At 34.8% G+C, this 23,962-nt stretch overlaps 1 protein-coding gene across 12 annotated transcripts in view; it reads left to right on the forward strand.

Annotated features, from left to right (window-relative positions):
• ZNF638 (zinc finger protein 638) overlaps nucleotides 1–21,358 on the forward strand; it is an 83,668-nt gene extending 62,310 nt beyond the window's left edge. For 4 of the 12 annotated variants that reach the window (XM_036263277.1, XM_036263278.1, XM_036263272.1 and 1 more), the window contains 9 exons: nucleotides 903–1,028; nucleotides 6,019–6,059; nucleotides 10,800–12,012; nucleotides 12,606–12,671; nucleotides 13,980–14,931; nucleotides 15,922–16,026; nucleotides 18,506–18,607; nucleotides 19,552–19,670; nucleotides 21,044–21,356. In XM_036263277.1, the coding sequence (XP_036119170.1) occupies nucleotides 903–1,028; nucleotides 6,019–6,059; nucleotides 10,800–12,012; nucleotides 12,606–12,671; nucleotides 13,980–14,931; nucleotides 15,922–16,026; nucleotides 18,506–18,607; nucleotides 19,552–19,670; nucleotides 21,044–21,115 (2,796 nt within the window). In that variant the 3' untranslated portion in view covers nucleotides 21,116–21,356. Of the gene's footprint in view, nucleotides 1–902; nucleotides 1,029–6,018; nucleotides 6,060–10,799; nucleotides 12,013–12,605; nucleotides 12,672–13,979; nucleotides 14,932–15,921; nucleotides 16,027–18,505; nucleotides 18,608–19,551; nucleotides 19,671–21,043 lie in introns of those variants that run through there. The other 8 variants (XM_036263276.1, XM_036263268.1, XM_036263269.1 and 5 more) reach the window with 6 other exon arrangements.
• Nucleotides 21,359–23,962: the final 2,604 nt, after the last annotated feature.

Raw genomic sequence — 23,962 nt, forward strand, 5'->3', positions numbered from 1 at the left:
CCCACCATCCTTTTCAATTTTGTCTTGATTTGGCAACATTTTAAGGATTGCTTTCTCTTTTTTTTTTCTTTATTGATATTAGATAGAGAAAGGAGAGAGAGAGAAACATTGATGAGAGGGAACATCGATTGGCTGCCTCCTGCATACACCCTACTGGGGATTTGGCTCACCACATGGGCATGTGCCCTGACCAGGTATCAAAGCGGCGACCTCTTGATATTTGGGTCGGCGCTCAATCATTGAGCCACACCAGCTGGGCTCTCTTGTTTATGCTGAAATAACCTTATCTTTTAATCACCTTTGAAGTCTGAAAAATATATATTCATACTTTAAATATTAAAAATATTTCTTTTTATTGTAAAATATACATAATACAATTTTCCACCTAACTGTGGGTAAGTGTCAGTTCAGTGACATTAAGTATATTCACATTGTTGTGCAGTTATCACCACTATCCATCTTTCCATTAAACAATAACTCCCCATTCTTCTTCCTAGCCCCTGCCAACCTTTCTGCTTTCTGTCTCTATGAATTTGACTACTCTAGGTACCTCATATAAGTGGAATCATCCAGTATTTGTCCTTTTGTTCAGCTTATTTCAGTTAGTGTAATGTCTTCCAGCATTAATGGTAGCATATATCAGAATTTCCTCTTTGAGTCTGAATAATATTCCATTGTATGTATAAACCACACTTTGTGAACAGACACTTGGGTTGCTGTCACCTTTTGGCTATTGTAAATAAAGTTGATATGAACATGGATGTACAAATATCTGTTCCAAGTCGCTGCTTTCAATCCTTTTGGATATATACCAAATAGTGAAATTGCTGGATAATATGGTAATTCTGTTTTTTATGTTTTTAAGGAACTATTTATGCTTTTTTTTTTTATCTTCTCCAAAGGCAATTCTTCAGTTAGATAGTCCTGAATCTGCTCAGTCAATGTACAGCTTTCTGAAACAAAATCCACAGAACATAGGTGACCATGTATTGACCTGTACATTATCTCCAAAGGTGGACTCATTAGAGGTAAGATTTCTTTGTGTCAACTTTGTGCTTTTAGAAAATGAAGAAAGCATAAAGATCATTCTTCCAAAGCTAGATGATATACACTGAAGGTAATTTTAAGAATTATTCTTGGGCAGTAATCAAACTGGTTCTGAGTTTAGATTCTTTCATTTAAAAATTTGTTTTGCAATCACTGTTCCAATTTTTATGTTTTATGGCGCAATATAAATTTGAGAATAAATTGAGGTAATTTTGAAAAATGTAGCATAAAACTTACTTTGGACATATGTGTAGAGTGATCCCATGTATATAATATGATTACCTCCAGAATGCAGAGACTACTTTGACTTCATTTGGCTTTGTACTATTATAAAGAGGTTTGTTTTTGTTTGTTTTTTGTTTTTTATTACTCTTCACCCGAGGACATTTTTGCATTTATCTCCAGATAGAGCTGGAGCGAAGCGGGAAAGAGAGAGAAAGAAGCATCAATATGAGAGGGAAACATCGATGTGAGAGAGACACATCGAGTGGTTGCCACCCATACAACCCCAACCAGGGTCAGGAACAAACTGCAACCAAAGTATGTGCCCTTAGAGGGAACTGAACCCGTGACTCTGGTCTGCAGGCCAATGCTCTAACTTCTGAGCCAAACTGGCCAAGGCAAAACATTTGTTTATTTTATTTGTTTAAATTATATTTATTATAAACTCTTCTTGTAGAAGAAATTAGGTTCTGGGCTTATACAATAATAATACATGTATGAAAGCTATGAAATTCAAACTCATGTTTACTCTTTCAAATAATTTCATTGTATATCAGTAGCAGCAGGTAAACAGTATAGGGCTTATATTTGGCGATTGCATGTTTTTTGTTTGTTATGTAAAAAATCTTGCACTAGCTCAAGAAAATTAAAATTCACATTAAAACCAAATTAAATGGAGCACCTATAAGCACAAATTGAGGGAGTTGTTTAACCTGATAATTTTAGGGAAAAATTTAAAGGTTTTTAGTCTTTTCTCAGTAGAACATTTTAAGATTTTGTTGTTAAGATTTTGTTTTTTATACTTTTTAAGTTATTGCTTTGTTCAACTAAGTTCAGAATTATAATAAACAGTGACTATACAGAAATTTTTCTTCCAGAAATACAGTCCAAAATTCTTAGAGTTAAAATTAAACAAGTGAAAATTACATTAAACCTCTGCCTGAATTTATACTTCCCAAACCCTTTCTCAGAACCTTATTCTTATGACTTAGTAGATTGGAGATCTCATTTGGCTTATTGTAAAAGTCTTAGCTACACCACTGATAAACTAGCCTTGTGATCTTGAGCATGTCACATAGTGTCTGTTACATACATTCGATGAAAGATTTATTGGATAATAGAAACAGACTAATTTTGAAGTATTGTAATGGTCTATATAAGAGTGAAAGCCTAAGCTAGAGAATAGACTATAAAATCGAAGTGAATCCTGTTCCCAGAGTTTTTAATTTACCATATTTATAATGAATTCTAACATTTTTATATTACATGCTCTTCAAATGGTCCTCCCCATTTTTGTTATCTGTTAAGTTACTTCTACATGTAATATGTTTCAGTCTTTAGTTCTGAAGTTATAGTTTCCTGTATCTGAAGCAAGAAGGCTTAATTTTAAGCACTGAAAACCAGTGTCTACATTTTTTGATTATGAAGATACTTATTGCAGAATTTGCTAGTAAGGAGTATGTCTATAACTAGTACACCTGGAGGTGATTCTCTTATATTCTCAATCATTTCTCAAAATGATGTTATGTTTTTGTTTTCTTCGTTATTTATATTAAATGGCTTTTCTGTACGGTTTAGAAATTGTTTTTTGTTGTTGGAAAAAGAAGACTGTATTATTATTCAGGTCATATAACTTACTATTAAATAGAATCTATTATCTTCTTAGAGCTGTTCTTCTTACTCCCTGTACTAAATTTATTGCCTTTTTTTTTTTGTAAAGCAACCTTATATCTTTGATTTTTTAAATTTTTTTATTCTGAATTATTTTTGTTATTTCTTAGGTTCTGTATCTCCCACGCTCTTGGATTACTTTTCTTTTGGCTGGAGTGCATTGTCAGATAATTTTCCGCAGAAAGTGTGTGTGGGCAGTAAACTTTAAAATATAAATCTCTGCATATTTGAAACTGACTTTATTTTGCCTTTACATATTTCAATGATAGTTTGCCTAGGTAGAGAATTCAGTGCTCAGATTGTATTTTCTTTTATTGTTTTTCCTAACCAGTATTGTTGAAAAGGGTGATTCGAATCATACCTTTATATATTCTATTTTTTCTCTCTGAAAGCTTTTAGTGTTTGTTTGTTTGTTTGTTTATTTAATCCTCACCCGAGGCCATCTCCTCCCCCCCACCCCCCCGCATTTATCTTCAGATAGAGTGGAAGGTAGAGAGGGAGGAAGAGAGAGAAACATCAATGTGAGAGAGACACATCGATTGGTTGCCACCCGCACAACCCCAACTGGGGCCGGGGACAAACTGCAACCGAAGTACATGCTCTTAGCGGGAATCGAACTCGAGACTCTCTGGTTCGCAGGACGATGCTCTAACCACTGAGCAAAACTGGCCGGGGCTTAGCTTTTATTTATTAAAAAAATATTTATCTCATTTCTTTTCTATGCCAGCCCTGCTTTAGACATTGGAATACATTGATGGAACTGAGCAGTCAATGTCCTAGTCTTCAAGGAGTTTATTTAGTGGAGGAGGTAGACTATAAATAGATAAGAAATATTTATAATGTCAAGTAGTAAAAAGTGCAGTAAAGACAAATCAAAATAAAAGGATATAGAGAGTGGTCGATGGGAATGACCCTCTGAGATAGAGTTATTTGAGAGATATGAATATAATAAGACAGTAATAATTCTATGAATATATCAAGGAGGAAGAGGTTTTTAGAAGAGTGAAGTCCTTGAAGACATTTGGTGATTTGAGAATCTTCAAGGAGGATCATAAGGCTAGTGCAGTGAGCAAGGCATTATCTTGATTTGGAACTTATTTTCTATATCCTGCTTAGAGCACTGAAAGGATTTATAAAAATTAGTGTGATTCTGCACCTGAGGAATGTTTTCCTCTTACTATTTCTTTGATTATTTTTCTCTTCAACTTTAATGTTCTCTCTTTCTGGAAATGACACCGTACCAATTTTGTGGACGCTATATTCTTTAGAGGTAATTTTTAAGCTCTTTAGTTCTTTGCAATACTTTCAGCCATTTTTGTATACTTGTTTACTTTTGTACATTTGTTTTTTTTTTCCTCTGTTATTCATATGAAAAAAGCAAATTAGCTAATAAAGGTATCTGGTATAGATTTCCTTTACTATCATATAGCATTGTTTATTTCTTTTTTTCTCTTAATGGCTTCTCCATGAGTGAGAAGATTGCTTGGAAACACTGTGGATCGAGTTTATCAACTGCCATCTTTAATTTCAGTAATAAGTCATTACCATATAGACTGGATACCCCACCAGATACCCCAGTAAAGAAGGCCTTTTCTGTGGGACATCAACGCCCACGCCAGGAATTCCTTCTGGGCACATTATTCAATTCTTTTTTTAAAGTACAATTCTCTGTTTTTAATTTATAGAGAGCAGGCTGACAGCTGGGAGGGGAGGGGGAGGTGGAGAGATTGAGCAAAAATAGAGAGAAAGTGCCCTGGCCGGTTTGGCTCAGCGGTTAGAGTGTCAGCCCATGGACAGAAGGGTCACGGGTTTGATTCCCAGTCAAGGGGTACATACCTGGGTTGCGGGTTGCAGATTTGATTCCCTGGCCCCAGTGAGGGTTGTGCGGGAGGCAACTAATCAATATGTCTCTCTCACATTGATGTTTATCTCTCTCCCCCCCTCCCTCCCTTCCACTCTTTATCTAAAAAGCAATAGAAAAATATCCTCAGATGAGGATTAAAAAAATAAATTTAAAAAGAGAGAAAGCTCATTGACACAGACAATATCGTGGAGATTGTCACGTGGAGGTGGAGGAGGATATGGGGGGAATAAGTGGTGACAGACGGAAACTTGGAGTGGTGAACACACAGTACAGTGTACAGATGATGTGTTGTAGAATTGTACACTTGATATTTGTGTAATTTTGTTAACCAGTGTCACCCCAATACATTCAATGAATTAAAAGGAAATAAAAATAGAGGGCACATATTTTTGCTTTTCACTCACTGCTGTGTCCTGAGTGCCTGGACCAGGTACATAGACACTGAATTTTAATTCCTGCTTCCATTTTGAGCCCCAAAGCATTGCTTTCTTGGTGGTTCAGACATGAGTCTAAAAGGATTATTGTTAAATTTTGTTCAGCTTTTCTAGGTGTTTTGAGTAGAAAGCTTTTTAAATCAACTAGTTTCACTTACAAGTAGACGTTTTTTTTAAAGTAATAATTGCACGATGAAGATATTGATATTTCAGGTTGATTGTTTTTATTCTTAGCAAAAGGTGGTATTTCCAGGCTTTTAAAGTTAAATTTTTATTTCCCATTTATGTCAACATTAAGGAAACTTATTTTTCTCATTAATTACTGTGTGGTAGTTTTTCTCTATAACCTAATTTTATCTAATGAGAAAAAAATTCTAGAACCTGATAGTTATGTGGACACTGAAAATTAACTTGAAATATGTTTCTAAGATGTAGTTTTTTGTTGTTATTGTTTTAATTTTCTTGTTCTTTATTGATTTTAGAGAGAGGAAAGGGAGAGAGAGGTAGAAACATCAATGAGAGAAAGCATTGATTGGCCACCTCCTGCATGTCCTCCACTGGGGATCAGGCCAACAACCTGGGCATGTGCCCTGACCGGAAATCAAACCGGCGACCTCTTGGTGAATGGGTCAATGCTCCACCACTGAACCACACCGGCCGGGCAAGATGTAGTTTGTTTGCTTTAGCTTAGATTTTAAGAACTGAAATCATTGCAATGATGGGTTAAATATTTAAAGTTCAGTAGAATAGCCTCTAATACAATGTGGAATTATGTTACAGGCTCAAGCTGAGAAAGAAGACCAAGAACTAAGAAAAGAAAGGTATGTTGCTTTAAGTTTGCTAACATTTTCTTATGGTATTTAGTTAATTACTGCATTTCATTTCTGTATTTTGTAGTAATTGTTCACATGTAGCAAAAAATTCATATTTAACAAGTTCATTTTGTATATATATGAGTTTTCTTTTGGATTTGTTTGATCAAGGGGTGGTTTTTGTTTTTGTTTCTGTTTTTGTGTCAGTATCTACTGATTTTATTTTATTTTTTTGCAAAAAAAACTGTATAAGCACAGTTTGAATTAAATATATAAATATGACTTCTTCATGAAATGTTTTACTAAGAAGCTTGAATAACTCTACTCTGATGAGTGTTATATTCTAGTTGGATTTTCTTTTCCAAAATAGTTATCAATAGTAAAACTGATCTGTTTGCATAATCTTTAAAAAAAACCCAAAAAGGTAATATTCCATGTATATTTTGATACTTTTTAAAAACAATTGTGAGGGAGAAGGGATATCTATAAAACAAAGTAATATGTACGCCGCTTTATGTTTTCAGAGGATGAAAGATTGTTCTTCAGAACCTACAAAAAGTAGTGACTCACAGCTTTGTTTTGACCACATTGTCTTTTCAGTCACTTTCTCATCCTGATGAATCCACTCTTATCACCACTTTTGCCCCAGATGAATAACCTGCCTTTTACTTCTCTTCATTGGGTTTTACAGATTTAAACTTCTTTCCCTCCCTTATATAATAAGTAATTTACCCTTATTTGTTACAATTCATGTAGTAAGAGCTTTTAAGTATGAAAGAGCATTTTGAAAATGTTTAAAATGTCGAGAGTTTATTTTATTTGATGCACTAATTTTAAGAGGCCTGAAAACAGGAAAACAGGATGTCTTACTGATTTTTATTCTCTGTAATTTTTATAAAATGAGAGTTTTAAATGATAAAGATGGTTATCAGTACATTAAAATATGTTGTAACTTTAAGCAATAGATTTGATGTATGTGTCAGCACCACTTTTTTAAGTTGTACATCATCATACCAATTATATTCATTCGCCCAAGAAGTAATACCAAAAGCAGTGTTTGATGTAAAAGCCCATGAAGGGCCTAATACGTAGCAATACCACATGTAGTAATATATAGACAGACATATAGTTTGGCCACAGTATCTCTGGCTGGTAAGTAAGTAGGCTCTTTGAAAAAATCTGTTTTAGCCCTGGCCGGTTTGGCTCAGCGGTTAGAGTGTCCACCTGCAGTCCAGAGAGACTCGGGTTCGGTTCCTGCTAAGGGCGTGGACCTCGGTTGCAGTTTGTCCCCGGCCCTGGATGGGTCGTGCGGGTGGCAACCACTCGATGTGTCCCTTTCACGTCAATGTTTCTCTCTCTCTCTCTCACCCTCCCACTCTATCTGAACAACAACAACAACAAAAAAACACGAAAATATGTCCTTGGGTGAGGATAAAAAAATAGAAGAAGAAAAATCTGTTTTATATGTTTCAGATGACAGATATTCTTTGAGGCCTGCAAGAATAGGTATCCTCTGTGTTTGGGTTATTTTTTTCACCCTCTATTGTTTTGACTTTTAAAATCAAATATATTTCTTAATGAATTTAGAGATAGTTGTTTAATCTTAAAATATTTTAAAATTCTAGCACTAATAACTTTTTAATTCTCACTTTGCACTGTTTTTTTCTAACTTATATATATGACATTAGAAAAAAAAGATGTGGTGTTCAGCCCAGATACTTCACATTTGTTTATTGGAGTAAACTGATCCTGAGAAAATACTGGTGCTTTTTTGCTTTTGTTTGTTTATAGTTGGAGTATTTAAATATGTTTCCTACTGAAAGAAAATTTCACATGGATGTATTAATAATTTAATAATACTTCTACATTTTGCCCGTGTCACCCCCCTACCCCTGTAAACATTATTCATCATGTGATTAAGGCTTCAAATAGGGACACAAGATAGAATTTTCACCAGTTCATTAATAATGTTGGGAAGTATCCAGTAGCCCTCTGAAATAAATACTAATCTTCAGTGTTGTTAAGTCTCAGTCTAAGGTTTTTCGTAAAGTGTATGGTATAGTGTTAACATTTGTTCTCATGCCTAGATTTTATTGTATACCTTTTCTGAAGATTTTGAAACTGGTATTAGGGGCATGGGGATGGGCAGTTACCTGTATCCTGAATGCCTTCCTGGAATCATTTTTGTGCCAATTCCCAGAATATGATTGTGTTTTCCTCTGATCTTTTGAAAGACTGGTTGTTTGACTCTAATGTTAATAATTACATTTATTTGGCATTTCAAACAGACTTGCCAAGCTAATTTGATAAACACTGAGCCTTTTCCCCATATTAGCCAGAAAACTAGGTATTACTTTTTGGTAAATGAATTCTATGAAGAGAGCAGTGTAATTAAAAAAAACACACAAGAACAAATATGGAATTGAGCCATTTTCCAAGTAGGTGTGTGCTCTCTGCTTGAAATGTAGAACTGCTGCATAGTGATTTGTTTTGTTGAAAAGATACTAGCTTCTGTTTTAAAAAATTTTATTATTGACAAACTTTAAATGTGGTAAAGGGGAAGGACTTGCTTTTTATTGTAGAGCCAGGAGTAAAAATCTCTATTGCTATACTTCTAGACCAGTTGATGGTATTTTTGTAATAGCCTTAATTTGTAAAGGGTTTAGGGTTAATGTGCAGTTCTGTAATGATGCAGGAATCTGAATTTAATCTTTAACATTTAAAATGAGTCTTGTAATTTAAAAACAAAAGTTTATATTTTGAGAAATAATTACGTAACTGCTGTAACTGAATGTCATAACTTTTTCTTGTCTTTGTCCTACTTGTACTTAGCCACAAGTTATATTTTGACTAGTCCTAAGAATTTGGAACACTTAAAATCAGCCATTCGTAGTTTTTTAAAATAAGGGATGTGAATTATTTCAAATAACTTTAACCCTTCAGCTTGCAAAAGGTAGCTTATATACTTATATAAATGAATAGAATATATATTTAATAAAGTCTGTAGTTACTGGCTGTTGAATTTAAATTCCTCAACCTCTTTGCCTTTACATTTAAAAAAATTGTTTTTATTGATTGTTTTTTTGTTGTTGTTGTTGTTGGTTTTTTTTGTTTTTTTTAAGAGAGGAAGGGAGAGAGAAGTAGAAACATTGATGTGAGAGAGAAACATGAACTGGCTGCCTCCTGCAAGCCCCCTAGTGAGGATCAAGCCCACAACTCAGGCATGTGCCCTGACTGGGAGTCGGACCTGGACCTCTCAGTCCATGGGATGACTCTCAATCCACTGAGCCACAGCTATAGGGCTGCCTTTACATTTTTCATCAAGAGGTGTGTTTCTGATCTCTTATAAAAGTTTTCTCCTTTGGGAGTTTAAACTTACCAACTTTAGGGGGAGGACTAGTTTATTGGCTGAAATTATTGGACCCTCACCTCAAATGGTAGCACTTTTTCCAAACTTCTAAAATATTATTAACATGTCAGGACACAGATACACATTATCTTGTATTAAATAAAGGATATATGGCCATCCATTGAAAAGCATATCATAGGGGTTGTCTCATCACCTCTTTTTTAAGTAGGGAAAAAATTTATACTATGTGGTATTGATGTGGCATGATCACCTTCTGTCTGGTGTCTTCCTCCAACCTGCTGCTTCTGATGTAATCAAGTGAATATATTTGTTGAACTTCAGTTTGTGTTGATAATATGCTGGACAGTGTCTTTGTAAGCTTGAATTTTCCTTGTTACTCTTGAAGATTACATCTGATCTTTGGAATAATAATATAGTTTATTCTGTCTCTGCCTCAGTGAAAGTAGTTGAATTTACAGAATCACACTTTTGTTTACTTTGGATTTGGGGAGACCACAGTGAAATAAGATCAACTATGTATACTTGCCTTGTATTTCCTCCATTTCTTCTGAATAATTTTACTTACATTTTTAAGTAATCTATTAGAATTTTAAATTATTCTCTGTAACTGGAAAGCTTTCTTTCTCATATTCTTTCTCATAATATAACCAAAGGCATGTATTTTATAATAAGTCTACATATTTATGTTAGGGTGATTCTATCAGTTTCACCTCTAAGTTTAAATCTCCAGCAGAGTATTTAAAAGATACTTCTAAAGAATGTTTTAAGTATTAGTAATAATACAGTTCTTGGGAAATTAAAAGCAAATCTGTCTCATTTAAAACAGTGAAAGAGGTTTAAGAATATGGCCTTTTCTCCCTACCAGTACTGTTTATGTTCGTTTTAGGTAAGGTTCACTTACAATTTTTCAAATTTCAATATGTGGATTATTTTTTTATAGATCTATACATATAAATATTTTATTATTTCAGTTGCCACTATTGGAAAGAGGACTTTAATAATAATTTGAGATGTTTACATTCAGCCTTTCAATGTCAGATGCAAATTTGACACAGAAGGAAAAAAAAATTGGTTATAACTTACACGAGTACAAGAATCCTGTCAATGAGTATAATTTTGCCATTTCCTTTGAACTACAAGGAACTCTCCAATGCAGTGGAGGATCTCTTTAAAATTTTTATATTGTTGACATATTTACATCAAAACATCTTAACCATTTTAATGCTGATTGGCTGGATTTCCCAATGCTTATTTAATGCATCAGGAAGTCTTAACAATTGGCATCAACAGAATTATTTATGATGGTTGAATTCTCATCATAGTTTGATTTTTGTTTGTGTTGTTTGTGTTCTTTTTTGTTTGTTTTTAAATACTTTTAGCCCTGACTTGAAAAACAACCCAGTTGATGAAAGTGAGGTGCAAACAGCAGCTGATAGTCCCACTGTTAAACCTAGTGAGGTTGAAGAAGAAACTATTCCCAGCATTCAAACAGAAACTTCTGTACAACAGGAAGAGTCTTGTGAGGAAGAACCTGAAAAAACACTCTGTGACTCTGACTTTACTATTGAAACGTTAGAAGTTGAGACTCAAGGAGAGGAGGTCAAAGTGGAAATTCCTCTTGTAGAATCCATTCCAGCCAGTATTGAATTATTCACGGAAAATGTAGAGGAGTCTGTTTTAAATCAGCAGGTGTATACCAATGACTTTGGGAAGGAAGAGGCCGAGATTATTAATTCTGAAACAGAATTAGCAACATCTGACAGTGCATTTATAGAAGAAAGAAACATCCAAGGAATTCTAGAAGAATGTCCATCTGAAGCAGAAGACTTCTTTTCTGGGATTACAGAGGCTATGATAGAAGCTATAGCTGAAGTAGACAAACATGAAACTGTTCCAGAAATAGTACCATCTACTTGTGTTGTGGCCTTAGTTCCAGGAATTTCCACTGGGGATGAGAATACGAGCAAAAAGGGAATTTCTGAAAAAAATAACATGGATGAAAAGGAGGAGAATGAATTTAATATTAAGGAAACCAAAATGGATCTGCAAATAGGAACAGAGAAGGCTGAAAAGAATGATGCTAGGATGGTTGCAGAGAAGTTGGAAAAGATTGTGGTAGCAGTGAAAGAAAAGCCTGCAGAAAACACTGTGATCAAGGCATGCCCAAGTAAAGGAGTGGGTCAGGCCAATAAGCCTGAGGAAACTAGTAAAACTAGTATGCTGGCTGCATCGAATGCACCTAGCAGTAAATCAAGCATCAAGGCTGGTATGGGCTCTTCTCCAAAGGCAAAAACTACAGCTTCAAAATCTGAAAACCAGAAAAGTTTTCTAAAATCTGTACTCAGAGATCAAATAAATGCTGAAAAGAAACTTTCAGCCAAGGAATTGGGTTTTAAACCTACAAGTGCCAGGTTGGCTGAAAGCAGCAGTAAATTCAAATCCACTCAGAGCAGTATTACCAGAGGAAGCGGTGGAAGGATCTCAGTCCTGCAAGAGAAGGATTCTAAACTGGATTACAGGGATATTACAAAACAGTCTCAGGAAACAGAGGCTAGATCTTCCATCATGAAACGGGATGACAGCAACAATAAGGTGAGGAGGGTAGGAAGAATGTATCAGTGTATTTTTGAAGTGAATAGCTCTTCTGTTGTAGCTTTGGAGTAGGAGATGTAATCTTGTTTTATACTTTCATGTCCTCACTTCACTCCCAAGCTCCCTTTTCCCTTTCTAAGTCCATTGATCTAAGCCAATAGACATTTAGAATAATAAACTCAAGTTCATAATTATTAACAGGTTTGAAAAAGCATTATTTGGATAAAATGTGGTCAGAAACATAACTTTGAGGTTTAAAAATAAAGTCTACAGTGAGTCTCCTGAGGTGATGTAGTACTCTGCTTTTGAGTGGGAGGTTTTTCTCTTTTAAATTGAAGCTTTATTTATCAGCTTATTAATTGTCCAACTTAGACATTGTTGGGAAAGGTCAATAAAACTGAATTTAACTACAACTTATAGACTATACCTATACTGTTATTAACTGTTGACTTAGTTTGGTATACCTGCTAAATATTGGCATAACAATGTGTTTGGATAATGTTTATTGTTTGAATTATCTTTCTCTTTTTAAAGAACATTAATAACCTAGTTGTAAATTCTTTTTTTTCTGTATTTTTTACTTAATATTTCAGACTATGGTTGGGCAAAACATTAAGAATCCTAAAAGCACCACTGGTAGAAGTTCCAAATCTAAAGAGGTGAGAAATAGTTTATTAAAACGAACCCTTCTGTTCTATCCATTCATGGAAGAGTTCATCTATCTTAAAACTTGTGTCTCTCCTGTAATAATTAGATTGACGTAGAGCACAGGATAGGAATGAGATGTTTTATTTTCTTTGGATCCTACCACCAATTTGTTTTTGACCTTAAACTAGGCTAGTTTGTGTTCTTGGTGCAGGGCAAAAAGTTACCCAGGGACAGAAAGAGAATTAGAGTAGGAAAATACTTTCAATTTTATATTGACAAGAATAGGTTATAAACACAGAATAATATCATATATGAAAAGAAGAATGGCCTTTGACTGGATCCCCTCATTTTGCAGTACTTCCCAAAAGGTGATCATTTTGATAAATGGATGGGTTCTAAGATTTACTTTTCTGGTACTCAATTATACACCACCAGATATACATCTTATATTTTGTATTTGGTTGTTGCTATTTCAGGTTTCCACCATTTATAGAGTCATTTTCCTTGCCTTGGTAGGGGAGGAATTTGGTCCTATTTTATTGGGGTAAGGGGAAATGTTAGTTTAAGAAGCAGGAGTAGGAATATGGTTAGTTCTGTTGGCTTAATAGATTGATAATACAATTGCTTACCGATTCCCCTCCCCAAAAGTACTCAGTATATATTCAAATGTCATTATTATATGTACTAATAATTGATCATTGATAGGATACTAAATGTTATAGGAAGGCTGCTAGGAATTTATTTTTTTCAGTATTGACATTATTTATGGAATCACAGATTTTTTTTTCAAGTGCAGTAATATTTGGCATTAAGTCTTAGTAATTTGCCATATAACTTTATCAATATGTAAACTTTGTATCCTAGTGTTACATTTCTTAAAATATATATTATGTATAAATTGGTCAATGGAACATTCTAGGTAGCTACTTTCTAGCTTTATCGAGATATTTAACATATGGAACAGGAAATTCTTTACATTATAGTGCTTGATAAATGCTTTGAATGTTGTATTTTTGTGCATCATTTTTAAAACTTGTACATCATTGAATTAATTTTAGTCTTAATGAAATTAAGTGAAGGTGAATTTAGTTTGTTATTACTAGGATTTTTACCCTTGGCATTGTTTACTTTGTGAATTATAGCTAATTAATTTGTGGGGCTTTTAAAATGAACTAATTTCAACATTTAGGAAACCTCTCTGCACTGAAATTCTCACAAATGATACTTCATGCACATTTACTGGGACTATTTGAAACCTAGTCAGTTTTTTAGTAGTTGTTCACAATTCTGTGGGTTTTTTTTTTAAACCTTTCCAACAGGAATCATTATTTCCATTTAATCTGGATGAATTTGTTACTGTGGATGAGGTTATTGAAGAAGTGAATCCTTTGCAAGCCAAGCAGAATCCACTGAAGGGAAAAAGGAAAGAAGCTCTCAAAAATATCCCTTCTTCTGAACTTAATTTAAAGAAGAAGAAGGGGAAAATTTCTTCCCCTCATGTTGTTGAGGGAGAATTATCTTTTGTAACATTGGATGAGATTGGGGAAGAGGAAGATGCAGCTGCACATCTAGCACAAGCTCTTGTCACTGTAGATGAAGTAATTGATGAAGAAGAAATAAATATGGAAGAAATGGTAAAAAATTCAAATTCACTTCTTACATTAGATGAGTTAATTGATCAAGATGATTGCATTTCCCACGGTGAACCTAAAGATGTTACTGTACTGTCGGTGGCTGAAGAACAAGATCTTCTCAAACAGGAACGCTTGGTAACTGTGGATGAAATTGGAGAAGTAGAAGAGCTACCTTTAAATGAGTCAGCAGACTTAAATTTTGCCACTTTAAATACTAAAGGAAATGAGGGAAATACTGGAAGGGATTCCATTGGGTTCATTTCTTCTCAGATGCCTGAAGACCCTTCTACTTTAGTTACTGTTGATGAAATACAGGATGACAGCAGTGATCTGCACTTAGTGACTTTGGACGAAGTAACTGAAGAAGATGAAGACTCCGTGGCAGATTTTAACAACCTTAAAGAAGAGCTTAATTTTGTTACTGTTGATGAAGTTGGAGAAGAGGAAGATGGAGACGATTTAAAAGTCGAGTTAGCACAAAGCAAAAGTGATCATCCCACAGATAAAAGGGGGGATAAGAAGAAGAAAGCTGTGGATACAAGGAAGACAAAACTTGAAGCCTCGTCACAAGTGGATCCAATAAGTGAGAATGTTACAGAAGAAGATCTGAACACCATGATTGAAAGGCACTTAGCAGGTAGATCCTTATAAATGGTAGTTTTTCTGTTCTATGAGGGTATTACATTTAAAATTTTAAAAATATGTGTTGCAGCATTATTAATACTTTCACTCTGTATTGATAGTTATGGCCAATGATCTTTTCCAAAGAAATATGAACAACTTTAAGAAATTTCTCCTAGTTATAGAGTAGGTCTTGTCCTAAGTTGTTATGCCTCAAGAAAAGATAACAAAACCAAAAAGCAAACTAGAGTGCCCAAATTAGAATTGGAATGAAAACCAGCTTTTGGTAAGTAGAAGGGTGTTGATACCAGACTGCTTCTCAGTTTTTGCTCAGATTTTGATTTAGAAAAATTCAGGAAGGTACCATTTCACTTTTAAGTAATATTTTGAGGGTATAGAATAATAGGTCAGCTCACTTTAAGGCCTGAGGGAGAACAAAATAATTTCCAATAAGGAAATCTTGAAAGAGTTACCCATACTAAGAAGAAGAAAAAATACACCCGGCCAATGTGGCTTACTGGTTGAGCATCGACCCATGCACCATGGGGTCACCGGTTCGATTCCCTGTAGGGAAACATGCCCAGGTTGTGGGCCCAATCCCCCAGTGCAGGGTGTGCAGGAGGCGGCCAGTCGATGTTCTCATCGATGTTTCTCTCTCTCTTCCTCTCTCTCAGATCAATAAAGAAAAAATATTTTTAAAAAAATACTAGGAAGGTATCACAGGTTTGTGGAACAAAATAGATAAATATGTATAGACTTCTTGGGGAAAACAGGTAGAAAGATATAGTTTGGGACAAGATAAATCAGAAAATAAAAGGAGAATATTTAGACTAATGCTGAATGTTTTTTAATCGAATTATTTTATTTTATATTAGAAATAAGCCTTCTTCCCAAATTGTAGTAGTATCTTGTTTGCAAAAAAGATGTTAAAATTGTTATTGAGATTTAAAAGTGATTTAAATACTGTTACTGTAGCAATAAATTAGAATTCTTTTTTTTTTTTAAGCTAAAATGCCTACCAAGAGAGTTAGAATTGAAAAAACTCCACCATTGGAAAAAGCTGTTGAAACAGAACCAGAGCAAGTTGAAGAGGCCTACCAGATTAGTGAAGGTAAAGCGATTAATGGAAGGAGCGGGGCAGGAGAGGAACACAGCAGAAGGTCTTAGAAACACAGTGAAATGGAGGGGGCAGGCAGACATATAATGATTAGAGCTGAATAAAGATTTTTATCTTTGTACTTTAGAGAGATAGTGGAATATAATGAAATGGAATAATAGAATAGCAGTATCAAATGGAAATCATTTATTAACCAGCCCTTATTTGTAGAGCAGATCTGTTGCTTTGTGGATGCTGCCAAGCAGCCAGACAGTGAATTAAGATGTTTTAATAACATTAATAAATTTTTATTGAAACAAATAGGGAACATTGTCTAAGGGAAGGAGAGTTCTCTAGTCATGCAACAGATATTTGTCATTGTGTCTGTTGTATTTATAGCAAAATGCTAAAACGAATAGGGGAAAAAAACACACCTTGCCAAAGGTCAAGTTTATTGATTCAGAGAGGTAAAGCAAAAAATCAGCTACCAAATGACTTAGCCCATGTCCATTCTCTTTGCAGCACCCTTCTTGCCCTCTTGATTTTCTATCAAAGAAAAAACTACTGTCGTTCAGTCTAAGTTCATTGAATCTGTTCTTAGCTGGACCTTCAGTGCTGCTCTATAATCTATTATAGGCCTCCTTCCTTTCCTATTTCCTAACCACCTATAAATAAGCCTTTTATTCCCCTCTGCATCACCTAGTCCATTCCTCACTGGATAACCATGCTTTCATTTCTGTTTACCAGAATGAATATACAATCTCCCGTCTACCCACTTGTATTTTACCTATGTTGGCTCCTCACACATGAAGTATACCCAGGTCTTTCCCATTTGAAGAACCATGCCCTTAACTTTGGAATCTTTCTAGCTGTCATCTTTTCTCCTTTCTTTTACAGCAAAGCATTTAGAAAGAATATCTATTGTTACTTCTTCATCTCCCATTGAGTGAATGTATTTTGGCTTTTTTCTGAACCACCTTCCTGAATTGGTGTTGATAGAGAACTTCATTGGGTTGTTGTGAAACTTGAGTGAAGTTTTTCATCTAAGTTTAGTTTATTTGACTTCTCTGCATCATTTGTTACTATTTATCATGCCCTCTTTCTTGATGCTGTCTCCCAATCCGGTAGTCCTCTATCTTTGGGTCTTCTCTGTGACCTCTCCTTGATACCAAGCCATCGTTAGTGGCCTAGCTGAAGAGTGAAGAATAGAGAAAGAATGATTTATTTACTACTTCTGTAACAATTTATTTCCATTAATGGAGAGAGTATTTTTGGCAGTATGTTTGCAAGCTTACATACAAAAAGACCATTTTTTAAACTTAAAATAGTTGTTTTATTCTATTAAATTATTATGTAATTATTATTATGAGATAAATATGTCTTTGGAGTTTCAGGAGCAAATGTGAAAAAGTATATTACTTTGATGAGGGAATAAACTTTTGTAGGAAGATACTGGAGGTTATTTTAACCAACAAGTCAAGAAAAAGGATACAGTCTTTTTTATCCACTCTTTAGGACTTAATAACCAGTAAAATGTGAGAAATAAGAGAAGAATAAATAATGATATTGTGAAAGTAGCCCAGGTTCCTGAAAAGAGCACTGGACTTGAAGACAGAAGTCTTGGTTCTAGCCTCTGTCACTTAACTAAGCCATGCAACCTTGGGCATATCAGTTTTAACTCTCTTGGTTTTGCTTTCTCCATCTCTGAAGAAATAGGGATAATAATAGTTTGACCTGCCCATCTCACTCGAGATAAATGCTTAAAGAATGATTTGTATGTGAAAGAGATTTGTCAAGTACTGTGCAACAGTGTAAGGCATTTCAGCTACTGAGGTAATCAAGAAGGCTTGGAACCAGTTTCTATCTTTGTCTTCCCCCAAGATCGTATTATGCAGTGTCACCTAACATGGACGTGCTTCTTACATATTGTTTATTCTGCTAGGTTTTAACTTGTTTTTTCACTTGTGATTCTTACAAGGGTCTTAGTCCATCAGTTTGGGCTAGTTGGGTTGTTTTTGTTTTTTGAGGTTTTGTTTTTTGTTTGGAAGGGCTTCAGTACAGGGCATCAGAATTATTCTCTGCTCACATCCTTTTCCCCTTAATCCACATTCTTTCCTCCAACATAACACTTTGCATACACAAGGTAACTCTTGACAGTAATTATTGAACTTCTATTACCCTTTAAATTCTTTCTGGAACTATTTGTAAGTAAAATGAGCTGTTAGTTTTAGTCCAAGTAAAATGAGCTGTTAGATTTATTCCATTTCTTTTACATTCATTTAATAAGGTTAAACAGATTTACCTATGTAGTCCTTACATCAGAGAATCTTGAAAGAGTGGTTTGGTGGGATTAACTAAGGAAGATTTACTTAGAGAGGGAGCCATAAATTAATCTTTGAAGGCAGGGATTATCTAAAGTTTGCTTTACAAAGGCTGTAAATTTATTATAAATAACCTTTTTTTTTTTCTCCTTAAAAAAAATTAATGACTTCAGTTGATGAAGAATCTGACTTTAAGGATTCAGAACCAGAACGAAAACGCAAGAAGACTGAGGACTCTTCCTCAGGGAACTCAGTGGAAGCTGATGCCTCTGAAGGTGAAGTAACAATAACTTTTTTTTTTTTCTTTTTATTGACTTTTAGAGAGACAGGAAGGGACAGGGAGAGAGAGATAGCAACATCAATGAAAGAGAGCATCGACTGGCTGCCTCCTGCATGTCCCACAGCGGGATTGGGCCTACAACCTGGGAATGTTCCCTGGGGAATCGAACTGGCAACGTCCTGGTGCATGGATTGACGTTCAACCACTGAGCCACAACATGACATTTTTTTACTTATCTATGTGAAATAACAATTCAGTACCATAACAGACGTTCTTTTGTTTAGAAGAATGATGCAATAACCTTGCTTAAATGATTATTTTAAAGTGGAAATTAGCAAGTTTTGCACTTTGGCACTTCTGTAGATTTCATCTAGCAAGGATATTTTATTGATTGTACTCTTGAAGTCTAGGATATGTCCCTTTTTTAATTTGTGGTACGTTATTTACTACTCTGTAAGAATTTAATTAATACTTGCTCAGGTAGAAATATTTTAAGTAGAACATACTGAAAAACTTAGCTAACAAACTTTGTTCATGGCTAGCTAAGATGATCTAAAGGGCTCCTTATTTGTCAGAATAGTCCTCAAGCAGACAGTTGCCCATCATTCTGCCTCTTTCCTGTTTTATTTTAATAGGGGATTCCAAAGAGGTTTATTTCAAAGACTCTCTATGAGAGTCATTTCTAATGAATTTCTGTTGTGAAGGAATTCCCTGGCGTTCCTGGGGCTCTGGATGTTACAGAATTTGCCAAATAAAGAAAGACCTAATTTTTGTGATTAAAAGCTCAATTGCTCTTGATCCCCAGATATATAGTAGTGTATATTACATTTGTATGTAAGTATATACTTTGCTTAGTTTTTTGTCATGTTTAGATAAATTAACATGGCTAAAATATAATTTTTCTCCTTTTTTTTTTTCCTCTCTCTTCTTTTCCTCTAGATTTAGACTTTCTTGTACCGAAGCCTGGATTCTTCTGTCCAATTTGTTCTCTCTTCTACTCAGGTGAAAGAGCAATGACAAATCACTGCAAGAGTACACGTCATAAGAAAAATACAGAGGTAAATTATTTTTATTCTCAACTCCTCATCAAATCTTCAGGTGATGGTATTGTAATCAAACTAGTTAAGTGTCCACCTAAAATGTACAGTTGATTTCTCTTAAGTTCAGAATCCTATTCCTCTCCTTCATTGTACGTGCCGGTAACTTCTAATCTTTCTTTCTTCTGGCAGCATTTGCCAGAGTAGATTGTGCAGGTCACTAGCCCCATGTGACACTTCTTTAAGTGTGGGAAACTGTATTCTAGTATGCTCTTGCAGAGTCATGGGCACATAGCATATTACAGTTTCTGAATTGTCTAGTCAGAAAGAACCGCTTCACTATAGCCCATTTTCTAAACTGATTTAATCACAACCCCTCCCTTTTTCCCAACTTGTACACAACTTCAGGGAATGCTACTCTAAAGAATCATGGTCAGCCATAGTTCTGGTTTCTCCTGTTTGAATAGAGTTGTTTATACATTTTCCATATAGAATTTATGGCACAGACACTCACCTGACATTTATTAAGTTCTTATTTGCTGGTAACTTATTTAATTTCCCCCTTATCAATTTTATGAAGGGGAAGCTATCTAATTTTAAAGATGAGGAAACAGGCTTAAAGAATAAACCCAAGGTCACGTAGCTAGTTAATGGAAGTCCTAGGATTTGAACCTAGCTTTGTGTTATTGTAGGCTCAAGCCCTTAATTGCTATGTTCCAGGTTTTCTTCTCTCTTTATTTTTCGTACACAAAAGCCCTGTTGCTGCCTTTACACTTTTATTTATTTTTTTGGTTTGTTTTGGTATGTGCCCCCAGTGGGAACTGAACCCAGGAGTTTCTGGTCCGCAGGCCAATGCTCCAACCGCTAAGCCAAACTGGCCAGGGCTCCCTTTACACTTTTATATTGCTGTTCCATTTGTATTGCTGGTTATTCTTCATCTTTTAGGTTTGTACTTAAATATCAGCTTCCCAGAAAGGGTTTTGCCTAAAAAAGACCGAGCTAAAGTGGAATGTTCTTTCCCCCACTTAAAGGGTCAGTCTTAATCAATTACCTTATTAATTTTTTCTTTATAGAGCTTACCACAACCCAAAATTATCTTATCTATTTTTTTATTATTTCTCTTCCCCCACTAGAATGTAAGCTCCATGAGGTAAGGGGCCTTCCCTATCCTTTTGACCTCTGAGTCCCCAAGCACCAAGCATAATGCCTGGTAACCATTAATATCAGATGACTGATGAATGGAAGGAAGGAATGTTAATGTAAGGCACTGTGTTTCAGATCTTTATTTTATAGGATCAGGCTCTTTTAAATTGTAAATGCAATGAAATATATTAGATTTGTTTGTATACGCAGCAAAGCAACATCTAATTTGTATTGCAAATTGGTTTTAACAGAAGTTCATGGCCAAGCAAAGAAAGGAAAAGGAGCAGAATGAGGTTGAAGAAAGAAGCTCCAGCTCTAGGTGATTGGGGGAAAGGGGAAAAATTTGTTAGAAATTTGTTTAGGGTCCAGTTGATTTGTGTATTTTTGTTATCACTTAATTTGTAATTTTTGTTTCAGAAACAAATATTCATGTTGTACAAATTTCTGATTGCCCTTGATGTAGAGACTGATGGGGAAAGTATGATGGGTTTGATTTTTATATCAAATCATCAGGCATGGAGAAATATCTTTTAGAAGTGTTAAAATAAATGTTCCTACTGTATATTTAAAATACCATCTTGTGTTTGTGACTGATTTATTAAAGACTTGTTTACCTCTGATCACATACAAGCTTATTCTCTATGACCACTGTGGCTTGAATATTTGGGAATTCTTCAAGTATTAAAGCATGCCAGTGTTTTACTTTTCTTCAGCTATCCATGTACAGGTCAAAGATTTCATACAACTCCCTATTTTTCTGGCTAAAATTGGTTTGCAAGATGTTTGCCCAGATCTGTTTGAGTAAAATTCTACTTGATTTTTAAAATGTGTTGGGAAGCTATTTTTTTCTGCTTCTGGACATAGCTACTATTTCTGCCACAACCATTTCAGGTAGCTTCTTACAAGTCATTTAATATTAGTCTGAAACAACAAAGACAAAGCAGCCTTTACTTCTATGCACCATTAGAGTCACATTTTTTCCCCCATGAATTTTGTTTTTTAATCATGTGATGCTTGCAACATAAGCTACAAGGAAATGTATTTTAATTTGTCTAAAAATTCTAAGATTATGAATAACTGAAAAGGTTTAGCAATGAGCAAACATGCCTAATACAGGAAAGAAGAGGTGAGAATGAACTCTTACCCTGAATTAGTTTAGAGATAAATCAATCTATTAGTCTTTCCCATAAAATGTTAGAGGCAGGTAAGATGACTTTAATAAAACATATACCAAAATAGATGAAATTTTATAGCCTTCCTTTGAGATCAAATATGCTGTCATAGCTCTTGATTTTAGATTTCAGATATGCAAATTATTATATTTTAAATATTTGTAATAGGAACACAATTGCAACTTCTTCCATTGAAAAATCCTTAATCTAAAGCAATTATTTTCCTTCAAACTTTTATCACTCAAAGAATTGAATAACAATACTAGCAGTAATGATAATAATCTTTAGAACTTCTGTACCAGGCATAATGCCATGTGCTTTACATACATTATATTATTTGAACTCCAATGACAAATTTAAGAGATAGGAGTAGAGTCGCTTTTTAAACATTTGAATTATTATTTACTACAGTGGATTGTAAATGCTGGGCACAGTCCTGTACTATAAATTTTAGATTAGGCCATGCTTCAGAAATAAGCCTGCTGACTTTGAATTATTTTGGTACCTGATATTTTAGCTCTTCCAAGATTAGAATGTACCAATTAATAATAGAAGGTGAGTGAAGGAAAATAATACAACATTTTCAACATTTTTAGCTTTCTTTCTCATCACAGCACAAGAGTTACCTCACAGCAAGAGTGACGTGAAGAACAAAAAGCAGCAACTTCTAGTTCTTGCTCACCAAACTCACTGCACACTCAGTTCAGACTTAGCCTCAGCCTGAGAGAAGTGACAAAATACTACATGACATAGACTAAGTAGTGGGATGGATTGTGAGGTGAGAGAAGAGCTCTTAAACGTTTGGAGAATAAGATGCCAGCAAGCTAAAGCAGAGTAAATAAGAAGCTTCTTTTTAAAGAAACTTCTCCTGAGTTGCTTCTGAAGTTTTTAACCCAGAGAAGTTGCCCTGGCCCCTGAGGCTAGGTTGGAGCGTTTTCCCCTGTACTAAAAGGTCGTTTGTGGGTTCAATTCTTGGTCAGGGCACATACCGAAGTTGCAGGTTCAATCCCAAGGTGCATGCTAGAGGCAACCGATCTATGATTCTCTCTGTCTCCCCACCGCCCCCTTCCTCTTTCTCAAATCAATGGGGGGGGAAAAACATTCTTGGGTGAGGATTAAAAAAAAAAGGTTATGAGCCTCTCAAATATTGCCTGGATCAACATTAGAATTTAATCTTGAGAATTTAAGTGTGAAACTCTTATTTCTGTCAAATTAATTATGTAGACAATGGAATTCTAAATTAGAATAAAAGGAACCGCTAAAGCATAAAAGTGCTAAGGCTAATTTTTCTGTTCATCCTAGTGATAGACATTGATAGTTAGCTATAAATAGTAAATAATGTTCCTCTCTGCTTCTTTTTGCACTTAAGACCAGGGATTTTTATCAAAGGGCTCCAAATACAAAAGATTTTTGTGTTTTTCTAAAGAAAAATATACATGCCCTGGCCGGTTTGGCTCAGCAGTTAGAGCATCAGCCTGCGGACCAGAGTGTCCCGGATGTGTGTCTCACGTTGATGTTTCTCTCTCTTTTCCTCCCTTTCTCCCTCCCTCTCTGTCTTAATATAAATGCAAAAATGTCCTCGGGTGAGGATAAAAATAAAATACAAAATAAATATACACTCTGCATATTTTAGAATTGTTCTAGATTTTCTTCAGAAAACCTTTAAATACCTCCTTTGTTCACACTTCACATATTGAATGCCATCTATATAGCAGTTTCTGCTTACTAGTTGTTTGAGGAATATAAATGGATTGCAGCTTACTTTTAATTTTCTATCATTTCATCATCGGGACACCAAAGCAAGAAAAGATTGCATTCAACACCATCTCTAATAAGTTTTTAGATTTTGTTACCCTTCTGGCACAGAGTGCTATGGAAGTTGGCCTGTCCAAAACTGCTTCTTTTATCTTTATTTTTTAGAAAGAAATTTGTGATTCAGATTTTATAGTTTATATTTTTTATTTTAATATTTAATTGTAGAAAATATCAAACATATTT

Source organism: Molossus molossus, unplaced genomic scaffold (genome assembly GCF_014108415.1).
Source record: "Molossus molossus isolate mMolMol1 unplaced genomic scaffold, mMolMol1.p scaffold_m16_p_15, whole genome shotgun sequence".
Classification (NCBI taxonomy): domain Eukaryota; kingdom Metazoa; phylum Chordata; class Mammalia; order Chiroptera; family Molossidae; genus Molossus; species Molossus molossus.